This window comes from Aotus nancymaae, unplaced genomic scaffold (assembly GCF_030222135.1).
Source record: "Aotus nancymaae isolate 86718 unplaced genomic scaffold, 86718_ANA_hifiasm-v0.15.2.pri h1tg000033l, whole genome shotgun sequence".
NCBI lineage: Eukaryota > Metazoa > Chordata > Mammalia > Primates > Aotidae > Aotus > Aotus nancymaae.
Genome location: NW_026988447.1, coordinates 26024274 through 26038602, shown reverse-complemented (window position 1 = coordinate 26038602; position 14329 = coordinate 26024274). Strand labels below are relative to the sequence as shown.

Genomic DNA, 14329 nt, shown 5'->3' with positions numbered 1-14329 from the left:
ATCCTCCTGTCTCAGCCTCTCGAGTAGCTGGGACTACAGGTGCCTGCCACCATGCCCAGTTAATTTTTGTATTTTTAGTAGAGATGGGGTTTTACCATATTGGTCAGATTGGTCATGAACTCCTGACCTCAGGTGATCTGCCTGCCTCGGCCTCCCAAAGTCCTGGGATTACAAGCGTGAGCCACTGTGCTCAGCCTTCATTACCCCAATTGAAGGTATAATATACCATAAAATGCATAAATCTTAAGCAAGCTGATGATTTCTTAAGTGTGTGTATGTTTATGTACACACCACCCAGATGAAGATATACACCACACACCACCCAGATGAAGATATACACCATCCTGTCACCCCAGAAAGTCCTACTGTGCCCTTTACCAGTCAGCACCCACTCTCTGTCATGTAACCACCATTCTAACCTCTGTCCCCATATATGAGTTTTTCTTGTAATTGAATTTCAAATGGAATCATAAAGCATGTATTCTTTTTTGTCTAGCTTTTTTACTCAAAATAATGGCTTTCAGATTCATCTGTGCCTTGGTGTACATCAATTGCTTGTTTTTTTGCTGCTCAGTAGTATTCAATTGAATGGATGTACCCCAATTTGTTTGCAGATTTTTCCATTGTTAGATATCTGTACTGTTTTCATTTGTTGGCTATTATGACTAAATGTGCTATGGCCACTCTTATATCAGTCTTTCTGTTAATATATGCATTTATTTCTCTCAGGTATATATCCAAGAATGGAATTACTAGGTCACAGGGTAGGGCGTATTTAACTTTAGTGGAAACTAATAAACAAACTTCCAAAGTTGTTGTGTCATTTTAAACTCCTACCACACTGCATAACTTTTAATTTGGCCAAGTATACAAAATTATATTCTTAAGAAATGGGTTTAAAAAATAGTTTCAATAAACTATTGGAGTGAGATGCCATACACCAGCATAAATTTTCATATAAATTTCAAAAGAGTAGTTAATTAATCATTATCTTATTTCTTGATAGGGATGGATTAAAGTAAGGAGGAAGAGATAAAAATACAAATTCATTAATGTTATAGCATAATTTTTAAATTGTTAATCAAAAAGCACCATAAAAAATAAAAATAATAAAACATGATTCACCAAAAACATTAAAACAAAATGTTAAACATAATATTACATTTTATCAATTCTAAGCCATATCATTCACCATTCCCATTTGAACCTATCTAAAATTAGGAAACATCTTACAATCAATGACAACTTATATTAAATATGGTATGATATATAAAGAACTTATGTTAGTCAACAGTAATATATCAAAGAAATCAAAGACATAGGAATTAAAACTAGCTTTATATTTGGCTATCAGGTGAGAAAGATGCTTTAAAAATTTACTACTCCATGGTTCTGAGATGGTGCTAGCATAAACACTCTCACATACTGCTAATGAGGTATCAATCATTACCACCTTTCAGGAAAGCAATTGGATAAAATTTTTCAAGATTCTTTAAAATTATTTTCAATCTAGTAAGTTCACTTTTAGGAATGTATCCTAAGGGATAAATACAGAATAAATATGTAAACAACTAATCTCATGATGTTATAATGATGAAAAACTGGAAGAAATTTAAATGCTGAACAATGGAGGGTAGTTAAATAAATTCCAGTAATGAACTATTATGGAACTACTAAAAATTTTAAAATAATTTTTTTTTTTTTTTTGAGATGGAGTCTTGCTCTGTTGCTAGGCTAAAGTGCAGTGGTGAGATACTGGCTCACTGCAACCTCTACCTCCTGGGTTCAAGCAATTCTCCTGCCTCAGCTTCCCAAGTAGCTGGGATTTCAGATGCCCGGCATAACAACCATCTAATTTTTGTATTTTTAGTAGAAACACAGTTTCATCATGTTGGCCAAGTTTATCTCGAACTCCTGACCTCAAGTGATCCACCTGCCTTGGCCTCCCAAAGTGCTGGGATTATAAGCAGGTGTGAGCCACTGCACTCAGCCAAAAAATTGAAAAATAATTGCTAAAGTTTTAGAAAATACTTTTCATCATTGAATAAGAAAGTAGAAGAAAAACAATAATAATTGCTTGACTCTACAATGTTTAAAAATATACAAATATAATGTCAATATATATGTATTATAAAAATTATGCCAATGTTAATAATGATTATTTCTGGGTGGTCAGGTTATTTTTGTTTACTTCTTTATACTTTTCTCTATTTTCAACATTCTGCACAATTAGCAGTGAAATCTTGAAAGTTATTTTTAAAAAACACATTTATAAACAGCTATAAATAGAATGACCAATTCATAACATCGGCATAAGAGGGTAAGTCAAAAATCATATGAAAATCAGCTAATATTCATCACTTTTTTCAAAATAAAGGAACTTGGAAAAAAATCTGTTCCTAATCAAGCCTATGTAACAGGCACGGCAGGGTAAAATCAGGACAGGCCATTTCTCCCTGGCCAGAAAGTGCCCTTTTGTTTTCTACTTCACGAGTTATAGGACTCATAATTGGAATCCTCATCACATTACAGCATTCTGTAAAAAATTTTTTTACTCATAAAGAGCTTGGAATTTTCTGTCCACACATTCAGTTCATTTGAAAATCAGACTGACCCCTGGATTTAAAAATTTTAAGGGGCTAGTGCCTTTTTATAGTGATTTCCGTAAAACTTGATGGTAACTATGTTTTCAAATATTAAAACGATGTTCACTTTTTTACATCATTCTTCCTCATGTTATGCTATTTATTATGATCATGTCCCTGGCAGGGAGAGTGAATGAGAGGCTGACCCAGTCCCTCAAAGAGGGAGTTTCACAAATAAATATCAGAGTCCGACTTTGATTTTGCTTGGTTGTCATTAAGGATCCGAGATGTGAATCCTGTATCAGAGATTACAGAGAAGCAAGGAGGCTATGAACTACCAGGGTTGTTTTTGTCCAGTGAGGATTAGGAAGCTCCGTGGTACAGAAGGAACACGCAATTTTCCAAGGCCTGTCAGACTGAAGATGCTGTTAATAAGTCATTTTTGGTGTAGGCACTGTGCTCTCACCTACATTAGCTCAGTAAACCTTACTAAATCAATTTTAAGGAGGTAGGCAAGTCACTCTGGGCCTTAGAGTCTGTGCTTGTTTAGAAAGCTTTACCAATGGATTCCTCTACCGTTTCTCATGTACTTTACATTAAATGTATCCCAGTGCTGTTTCTCTGGCAGAGGAAAAATGCCACCTGTCCTTGGAGACAGGAGTTCATGGAATATAGTATTTGAAAAGTCAATTAATAATGAGGTCCGGGTTAAAAATATACATCAGTCATGCTAACTGAGACAGAAAAGCAGCTGTCTGTCTGACTGGTTAGATGGACAAGGATAATTTATGAATGTTGTGTCAATTGTCAACACATGGTACAAAATAACAACAAATTCATTAAAACTAGTAGACCGTATTTGGGTTTTGACTTTTCAGCAGCCCTCAAAAAAGTCCTTTTCCAAGTCTCCAGGTCTATCCCTTTTAGGTTCTTCTGTCTGACTCAGACACTAAAATGTCATTAGATATCCCTTTGCAAGTTAAGGTATCTATTGCCACAATTTATACATACAAACTTCATTTCTCCTTTCACTATTACTGCTCTGTATCAGGAACCATTTATTCTGTTTTTTAATTTTTAGTCTTGTATGTAACTGTGTTTAAATTTCCACTTCATTTCTACAACACGAATGCTTTTAGTCATGTTCTGGTCTTTGTAAAAGTATAGCCTTACATTACAAATTTTTTAAAACAGTAAACATATGATATATTCTATGTCTTAAATTAAAAAGGGGAGTTCTGGAACTGATACAGAAATTTAACCTCATTCCTAAAAGGAAAAAAGAGAAAGAGGAAGGGTAACACAGTGTTTACAAATAGAATCAGTTATCTATTTAGAATGGAGCTTTGCTTCTGGGACTGAGTTGTGACAATACTTTGGGGCTGGGTAACTCTGAAGAAAGGCTTAAAAAGATAAGCCAAGGCTGATCCTCAAGTGGAGTGTGTGTGTGTGTGTGTGTGTGTGTGTGTGTGTGTATGTGTGTGTAGTGATGGAATTCCTTTTGTGTTATGGTTTTTGAGTGACAGTTTGCAAACTGCTGCATTTTTTCTATGTATAATTCAAATGGAAAGACATGAGCATGTTTTAAATGCAAACAAATATATATGTATCCATCAGCTGCCTATCTGAGAAACACAGGCAGCTATTTTCAATATTTCAAATGTTGAGTCATCTAGTTTACTCCTGGATCTCTCTTGAATACATCTATTTCTCTGTGTTACAGTGCGAGCACTCCCATTCAGACTTCTAGCATTTCCTACCTGGACTTGGCAATCGTCTCCTCACTGGTCTCTCTGACTCCAGTCAGATCCCTCTGAGCCATGCTGTATATCGCTACCAGTGTGCTGTGTATGAAGCACAAATCAAACCCCTCACAGTGGGTCCTCCAGCACTTGGTTATAATCCAGGGCCCTCAGCTGGGCATTTGGGCCCTGAAGGGTCTGGGATGCCTCCTCTCTAGCCTCATCCCTAACACAAGCATCACACTCTAACAATTCCAGGTTACCACAGTTATCTTTGCTTGGAATATTCTTAGCTCTGGCTGGAAAGCTCCTTGTATATAACTTTATGGAATATAATTAGGCAATGTAAATTTATAATCTTAGAAACAAATCTAAAATGTGAACTAAGGTCTAAACACAGAGCTACTTATCACAGCCTTATTTATAATAGCAAAAAAGTGTGTGTGTGTGTGTGTGTGTGCGTGCAGAACAATTTAAGTGTCCAAAAATATAAATTATTACACATGGGATATTACATATTAATTTAAAATGATACTGACAAACTTTCGGAAGACATGGAAAACACATTTTTTCTAAAAAATGAAGTAGGAAATCAGAAAGACTTGTTTTCTGAACCTTGGTCAAGACCCTCCTGATCAAATCAGGATGAAGCCAAGAAACTGGCCAAAACCAGCTAGGACCAAGATGGCAACAAGGGCAACCTCTAGTTGACAGTCTATAAATGATGCCATGGCAGACCTGGAAATTACCTAATTCTGAGAACTCTCTGCTCCTTTTCCAGAAAGTTCATGAATAATCTGCCCCTTATTTAGCATCTATTTAAGAGTGCATATAAATATAGCTAGCTGGCAACTCTGCCTATGGAATAGCCCTGCTGTGTCTATGGAGCAGCCATTTTGTTGTACACCATTGCTCTAATAAAACTTGCTTTTTTCCACTGCCAGCTTGCTCTTGAATTCTTTCCTGAGTGAAGCCAAGAACCTTCCTGAGCTAAGCCCCAAGTTTGGGGTACACCTGCATCAAAAAAACTTAAAGTGACTTGGAAGATGCAAGTATCCAAAAATATATTATAAAAGAAGAAAAAAATGAGAAAAATAGAGACATAAAACAGAGTAAGAGATGAGGCTAAAAAAATCCTTTTGGCTATGGGTAGGTCACAAATTTGGCTCTTAGATTTGTGTCAACAAACAGAAACAATCCAGACAATATCACAGTTGAATATCTACAATATAAAAACATTCCCCTTGCTTGAGAGAAATACAGTTATTCCATACATGAATTATTCTGGTGAGGCCCCATGAGGAAGTCAGAGTACAAAATCCTAATGAGACACAATGGCAAGTTTGCTAAGATTGCTTCCTTGAGTAAAAACAATGGCAATTGCCCCAGCCAACCCAAATCTCCTGTAGGGAGTTAATATGAAATAGTGCATGTTTTTAGTTTTCTTGTTAATTTACCTTGTTTCAGGAGTAGATTTTAGAAAAACAGAAGGACCTAATTACATTCCAGTTATTCTTCCTGAAGAATAATTTTTTTTTTAGCCAACCTTGCTGACCAAGAATAATATTTTTAGTCACACTACTGTTATACTTAATGAGTTTGAAGTTGTACTTGTTGTAAAAGTACCTAGAGCCATCTAATCTAGCTTGACAATTAAAAATAGACTTATCAGAATGAATAAGTAAAGGGCAGGAGTAGAAGCAGGGAGATTAGTGAGAAGGCTACTGCAAAAAGCCAGGAAAGAAGCAATGGTGTGGATGATGTGAGCGATGGTCAAGGAAACCGTAACAGTACCATTGATAATGACAAGAATAATATCATCTTAGTATTGTAACAATAGTAATAATATAAATATATAAAATTATCACTTTGACAGGGTTTTGAATGTGTAAATACTAATTTCTAGTTAGCCAACTTTAACTGCAGTCTTGAAAATCTAAGTTCCTTCATTGACATTTTCTGCTGTTAATAAAAGTAAAGCCCAAATTAAAAATAAAATGCACATAAAATTCCAGACTGAGGGAATGAGCAATTGCTGTTTAATGGATTCAGAGTTTCATGCTGGGAGGATGAAGACGTTCAAGAGATGGACAGTAGTGATGGTTTCACAGCAAGGTGAATGTACTTAATGTCACTGAATTGTATATTTAAACATGATTAAAAGGTATATTTTATGTTATATATATTTTACCAAAAAAAACCCCGGAAAACAAATACCACACATACATACAACCCCAAAACAGCTCCAGGATTATCTGATCTAACAGGTAACCTTGCCCAGGCAAAACTAACTTCTGCTGTAAAGACTGAGGCCTGCAAAACCTGGGCCTGCAGAGCCACTGATGGACCCCGACTCAGAGGCTGCTCAGAGAAGGCAGCGCTGCTCTCTAATGCTGAAATCTGCTTCAGTGTGTGGATGTTAAACAGCAGCAGTGCAACACTTTTCCACAAGAACTATTTTAGGATAGGTGTTGTTAGGTATTTACTTTATTCAGCCATCTTCCCCTGCTCCCAAATAAGACCTCATTTAAGTCCAGGTGGCATTGACAACACTGATCTTTGGCATATCATCCAGGAAACACTATTTACAAAACGGAACTACATGCAGTACTTTATCCAAAATACCTGGGGCCAGAAGTGTTTTGGATTTTTTTTTCTTCAGATTTTGGAATATCTGCATTATCCCTAATCCAAATAGCCAAAATTCAAAACACTCCAATGAGCATTTCCTTTGACCATTACGGTGCTCAAAAAGTTTCAGATATAAAGCATTTTGGATTTTGATTTTTGGACTGTGTATATGAAAGCTGTAATTTGTTTATGAACAAGTTAAAAGTTGGGAAGCATCAACCAAAGATGATAACATGAGTGGTAGAGAATTTTGTTTGTAATCCAATTGTGATATTAATAAGCCAGCAGGACATGCTTCCCCTACATGTCACATAATCAAACTAAGCATTTAAAGACTTCTTCTCTGTCTTCTGTAGTGGGGCGAGATTGTCAAATGCAAACAACTAATCAAGGGATATTATAAAATAAGCTAAAGTGGGTCAGGACACCCCTCTGTTTTATCTCAGTAGAAAAATCTGATTGGGCCAAGAAAAGACCCTGACCTTTGAAGAGTGAGTTTTATATGAGCACCAACATCCCAGGGTCTTTGGTCAGTTTGTGCAGCTTAGAGCTTGATCAGCTTCTGTCAATAGTATCAAAGGCCAAAGGAAAGTCAAAATGAGCCACAAATAATCTAAAAAAAAATACCCCCAATAATCTAATACCATTTCTAGCAAATTCTTACAGTGTATGTGAAAAGAGCAGGATAGTAAATGATATTGACAATAGTATCTTAAAGTTGCAAAATAAGCATAAGAAATAAAAAGAAGGCAATATATAACAATGATAGCAGTAGTTACTAGCATGAAGGAGTTAGGCAGATATTTAAATATTTACCCATTTTACAAATTTTCTAGAATGAGGATACGATGGACAAAACAAGCCATTGTTAGAAATTGGAAAACATTACTTTTCTTCTGTGGAATCTTTCTCAACTTCCTTGTGCCTGGTATTAATCCCTCCAAAATTTTTATACATTTTGTTATTATTGTTACACATACCATTCTCTATCATGAATACTTATTTAAATTCCTTTCCCTCCCACTAGACTATTTCCTTTCGAGCATGCACCATTCCATTTGTCTTCTCATCAATGTCACTTTCCACTATTCCTGGCACACAGTTGCTGCAAAATGTCTGTTGTTCCAAATGAAGCATTTAGGTACTAAAAGCTTATCAAGAGGGTCTGCTTATTACTAGACAATGTTTACATTTTTCCTCAGCTGTGGAGGAGAGTTCACAAAAATCAAAGAAAAAAACAGTGGTAGAAACTAGTGTCTTCCCTAATTTGTGATAATGCTACAGGGATAAATTAGAGATAGGAGAGAATTTAATAGGTATGTAAAGGAAGGATGAATCTATTGCTTTGCTTTAAAACAATGGAAAACAAGGACTTTTGGCCTGCCTAAGAAATTCATATTCCTTCTGAGACACTGTGTGTTTGAAATTGAGAAGCTAAACAGGCTGAAACGAATAATCCTTGAAGAATAGTAGGGACACCATGCAATTAAAGCCATGGAAGAATCAGAGAGGCTTTTCTGTGCAAGAGAAGATAATAAAACTTCAATAAAACATCTTCTGTGGCTAAAAATAATAATCACAAATACTAACCTGGGATACAAAAACCACCCCTAAAATATAGTATAATGCATATTTTGGCATACGTATGATGTAGCAAAACCAAAATGTCTTGAGTAATGTCTCTGTGGTGTATTAGGATCAACTCCAAACCACAGAAGTTAGACCTGTCTGAAGCTGAGCTGCTTTATGGGCTGAAGGGGGTCTGTCCCTCATGGTAGATGTACACGTCCAGGCTCACTCCGGCAGGGGGAAGGGGTCACCTTTATGTCCTAGAGAGGGACATGATGAAGAAACAATGAAGGAAGAAATGATAGGTGTGTATTTGCATGACTTAACTTTAATAATCACTGTGACAAATAAAGAAGAGGAAGGCATTTACTAATTCATCATAATTTGTTCATGGGTCTCAGAAAGGGACAAGCAATAATGTGATTTTGAAAAAGTTCTGGTACAAGCACATAATTTGGAAAGACATCCTAAATGAAAACAATAGTGAAGAGATGCACCAAGAATGTCGGTAGTTATGAGGCCACAGGAAAAAGGTGTGAGTGAAGGGAGATGATAAACCGGAACATTTTGAAACAGTTTTTAAGTCAAGGAGATGCAAAGAAGTCTGTGGATGAGTCAGCATGGAAATAATGGGAAAGAGAGTCTATGAAGTTCATAGGAGCAGCCTTAATAATACCCCAGAGTAAATTATGTAGCAAAAAGCAAACGTCATTGCATTTGTTTGATAATACCCATTAGTGCAAACTGTCTGGCAGAAAACAGTAACAGGCATAAAAATGTCTTGATTTTAAAATCTACATGGAAAAAATGTATGAGCTATTCAGAATAGATATGTGTGACTAGTATAAGATCAAACAGTAATTAACTATAGCTGTATTTGAAAATGCTCAAATGTACATTGTTATTTAAAGCAGGGTTCATAGTATGGAAATAATAGTAGATAGACAGTAAGGAACATGAGACAAAATCAAGGAATGAGCTAAGAATCAAATAATCATTTAAACAAGGAGGAGTCTGAAGCCAAACTAAACAAGCCAAGAGCAAAGGCTAATGTATATTAAAATTCCTGAGATTTTAGTTTCTGTGGTAAATATTGAAATGCTATTTTTTTGGTTAATATTTCCAAAAAATTATAATATGAAAGGAGATCTGGAATAATACATCATGAAAATTAAACACTGTTAAAATCTGCCATAAATAAAAATTGAACTCAGCCAATAATTTTCCCAAATACATGGAAAGCTTGTATATTACTTAGTCTCTAGCAATTATCTATATATATGTAGTAACATGAAAGTTATTCATGACAGTTTTAAATGAATAAACTATTTTATACTGTATGAATTGTAGATCTAAAGTAATGCTATGCATATAATTTTTAAAACAGATTTTCTTAATTTACAGTTGTAAATGTCTTTGGATTTTTCAGAAAAAGGTAGATATTTAACTTGAACTGGCTCTGAATTTTTTTTATTAGTAGTACTCTCATAGGGTTCTAAATAATCTTTAAGAAAAAAATTAAAGGAAAGCACTTTATTTGCTTATAACTAAGAGGCTTTATAAAACCTTTAATAAAATACTGCAGAGATATAAGATGTTACTCCAAGAGGCATTCTGTAGTTCACATACTACATTTGTCTGCCTGTGTTTCTGGAAATCACTGAGTCAACGCTAAGTATATGTAATATTTACTAGAAAGAATTAATATAGCATATCCTCATATGAAAGAAATTACCAAATCTTCAGGTGTCTCTATTTGTGATTTTGTCCACAAACTAAGGGAAAGTGAATTACAATTGAAGACTTTGGCTGGGGCCACCAGGATGTACTTCCCTAATGCCTGTTTTCCCAACGATCAATTTGCCCATGGACATTTCAATCAAGGTCTGTTTCCTTTGGGAGTTGATTCATCAATTTTAGTATCCTGCCACTTTTTTTTGGTCACCTCTTTGTCATTTTGGGATTATTACGCCATTCCTCTAAAGTAATTTTTGTTTCTTTTGTAGTTCTAGTAAACAGTCCTAAAGTTTGCACTGTTTATGAATATGTGACTTGTCCTATATCTTTGTGGTATATGTTTTCCTACTTTACTTTTAAAGTCTCTAAGAATTGTTTTTTGAGATGAGGTCTCACTGTCACCCAGTGCAGTGGCATGATCAGTGGAGTGTGTGGTGGTGTGATCATTGCTCAATATAACCTTGAACTCCTGGGCTCAAGGGATCCTCCCACCTCACCCTCCTGAGTAGTCAGGATTATAGGCTAGTGCCACCATGTCCTGAGCACCACCATGTTCAGCTAATTTTTAAATTTTTTTTTGTAGAGACAGAGTTTTTCTATATTGTCCAAGCTGTTCTTGAAATCTTGGCCTCAAGCGATCCTCCTGTCTTGGCCTTCCAAAGCACTGGGATTACAGGTGTGAGCCACCATGCCTGGCTGAAAGTATCTAAGAATATTGAAAGTCAGTCTTTCTAAATGAAGAATCTCCCAACAAGGAATAATTTTATTTTTATTTTTGAGACATTTGCACAGATGAAAAAACACTAAAAAAGGTTGTCAGTGACAAAGGATGGATTTCACATGACTTTAAAAGATTTGATTTCATTAAAGTATTTAAAATTGTTTAATTAAAGAATTCAGATACCTTCACAGTAAATTTCAATTAGGGAGAGGGAATAGGGTTATATGAGAATCACCTGGGGAGTTTCCCCAACTATACCTGCCTGGCGTCCTCCCCTAGATGCAAGAATTTTAGGAGAATTTGAGTGTCACATTCTCTTTCTGTTAGTTAAAAAAAAAAAAAAAAAATGAAAGAACATGGGATCTGCCCTTGAATTCCTACTTACTCCTGACCATATTCTAATTACCACATTGTTCATGATCATTCACAAAATATTTTTCACAGTTTACTATTTTAATTAAAATGCTACCGGTATAAGCCAGAATTGATGCTGAACATCGTAGATCTATTGTTCAAGAAAACTTATACTTTGTGGCCACATCATCAAATTTTGTATGATGAAGCTCTAGTGCATAGCAGTATACTTCCTTTGATGCAAAGGGGACAGGGGGTCAGAAAAATATTTAATGACACAGTGTTTTCAAGGACAAAGGTTATGCAACAACAAGAATGTTTGGGTCGTCTGCAATGGAAACATGGAAATGTTGGGGCAGACCAACCTGACAGCGCTATGCCCAGCAGGTCTGGGCCAGGGAGGCCACGTGGGTGCGCTCCACGTATACAACCCAATCAAAAACAGGCAGCCTAGTGACTCACCGGCAGGGCAGGATCCGGACAACGTCATTGGGCTTGTACCCTTCAATACAAACTGCACAGTTGTCAAAATCAGATTCTGTTTCCTGCAACAGAGGAACCACAGATGAGCCTATTTTCTTAGCTTCATCTCTAATATAAAATATCCAAGCCAAAATCAAAGAAGAGCTTGCCTGGAACAAAGATTTAAGCAGTGCTGGTGCCAGTTTTTAAATCAAATTTACCATCAATTGGCCTAGTTTCCATTCCTTCCAACCTCTACTTTTTGTTTCTAGGTTCCACTGCAAGTCCTTTTGTGAGGAAAACCATTTTCTAAAGTACTATTACTAACAATGCTATTAATTATAATTAGAGGTGACCTATCAAAAATTTCAGGATGAGAAATAATATTTATGGTGAACTATGTGAATGACATTTAAACTATTCATTCTTCTGGAATCTAGTGTATAAAATAAATATTGAAACAAAATGGTAATTCCATTTTTTTTCAAGTATATCAACCTCTTTTAATGCCTCATAACATAGTGCTTATGTAATAGTCCTTGTACTTTTATTATTCTCTGATTGACTGGAAATAACATGATGACTAAAATGTACTTTCAATGTAGTAATGCTTTTAAATGAATTTTATCTTATAAACCCAATGGCATTTTTATATACTTGAAAAATAAAGCACATAATTTGTGAGATAAATCAATTATTCAGACTAGAGACAGTACTGGCCTATATGTGGAGCTGTAAATTCCTTACATTGCTCCAAGGAGCCCCAAACCCATGTATTGTAATCCATTGCTCTAACTTGGCCTGGGTTGAACAAGGGAGACTCTTAGAAGCCCGTAAACCTGGGCAGGACTGCTTTGTTTTCCCTCCTCAAGATACACTATTGCTTTTGGCTTTATGCCATCATTCTGCAGTGAAGGAGGCTATTGAAATGACTTTGGGGCTCTGTGTTTTGGTTTAAAATTTTTTTTTTATAGAGACAGGGTCTTGCTACATTGCCTAGGCCGGTCTCAAACTTCTGGCCTCAAGTGATCTATCTACCTTGGCCTCCCAAAGTGCTAGAAGTGAATGAGCCACCCCACCTGTCAACCTTGAGGTTCTGAATACTGGAATTCAGAGGGATTGAATATACTTCCTGCATTTATACTGTAGACTTAAGTGGAGAACATAGCTCAGCACATAAAGCTGTCTTCCTTGCAAAGATTCATGAAAAAACTTTCTCAGGTCATAATATCAGGAACAATCATTTTGATTTTATCTTGTGGGACACTGGAATAAGGTCATTAAATATTACTTGAATATTGAATATTGTTTCCTTTGCACTGGCTGCTAGAAAGCCCCAATCTAAATTTGAGACCCATTTCTATTACACATTTTAGGTAATCCGTTTGTGTACTAATTTCATTCTGGCTTCATCTATTTTTTATACACTTATTTAGCAGTTTCTCATATTTTCTATACAACTATTTTATTATCATATTATATGCATTTTATAGGAAACTTTAAATTATGTTTAATTCAGAAGAGTATAATAACAGATACTGATAGGACAACTGTTAGTGTGTATTTCCTTTCCCATCCTTTTCTTTCTTCCACTCTGGGTATAAAAAATGTTAGAAGCTTCTTTGAATAGCTTCTCACCAAAAAGAAAAGAGGCTGTTACCTTGTCACCCTTCTTGATGGTCCTGACCTGGAGTTTGCTGATGGCTTTCTTTGCTGCATCTCCCAGTCGACGCTGAAAAACCAAAATGTGCTTGTTAGTAATAAAGTTCTATAATTCTTGACGTCATTTCTGAGGGTATTTAATACACAGGGCAGCTAGCTCTAAAATCATGCACATGTGGCATGAATGCTAACAACGATGACTAGAAAAGATGGGGCAGTGGAAATTGAGGTCTATAAAAGAGTTTTGCCACAGTGAGAAGTTCTTAATGCCTAGTGTTAAGCAAGTGGCATGTGACATCGATCCTGCCCTACAGTTCTACAGCGCAGGTTATGTGTGCATACACTAGCAAAAAAAAAAAAGGAGTTTAGTAATTTGCCACTCTAGTCACTCAATTTGTGACACAGAGATGGCCAATCTGGAGTAGCTGGAATAAACTTCATCTCCTCTTTTTTATGATCTGGATTCACTGCTTGCATATTCCTTTCAATTTGCTCATATAGGCATAGCATTGCTTTAAATTTGGTCTGTTCTATCCATCACATTCTCAGATAACAATTTTACCTCCTTTATGCATGTTTAAGCGTGAGCATGCATACAGAAAAATACATAAAACATAAGGTTCAGTTTAGCAAATAATTATAAGGCAAACACCAGAGTAACCACCATGATCCATGTCAAGGAATAATACATCATTTCTGATTTTTTAGTAGAGAATTGCAAGGCTCATCCTAATGAGCCCTGCAATAATAAAATCAGAGGGTGATAAGGAAGACTGGGAGAAGGATATGAGGGTGAGCAAATTAAATTTTAATCTGTCAAGGAAAAAAATTGTTTGTGTGCATGTGAGTTTTCTACATGTTTTATC

General features: G+C 35.7%; 1 protein-coding gene across 1 annotated transcript in view; it reads right to left on the bottom strand.

Moving 5' to 3' along the window:
* Positions 1 to 14329, bottom strand: part of RNF150 (ring finger protein 150) — a 276996-nt gene that overhangs the window by 67879 nt on the left and 194788 nt on the right. Inside the window, exons 3-4 of the mRNA XM_012443224.3 lie at positions 13462 to 13533; positions 11802 to 11884 (exon numbers count right to left, since the gene is read on the bottom strand). Coding sequence (XP_012298647.2) covers positions 11802 to 11884; positions 13462 to 13533 — 155 coding nt within the window. The remainder of the gene's footprint in view (positions 1 to 11801; positions 11885 to 13461; positions 13534 to 14329) is intronic.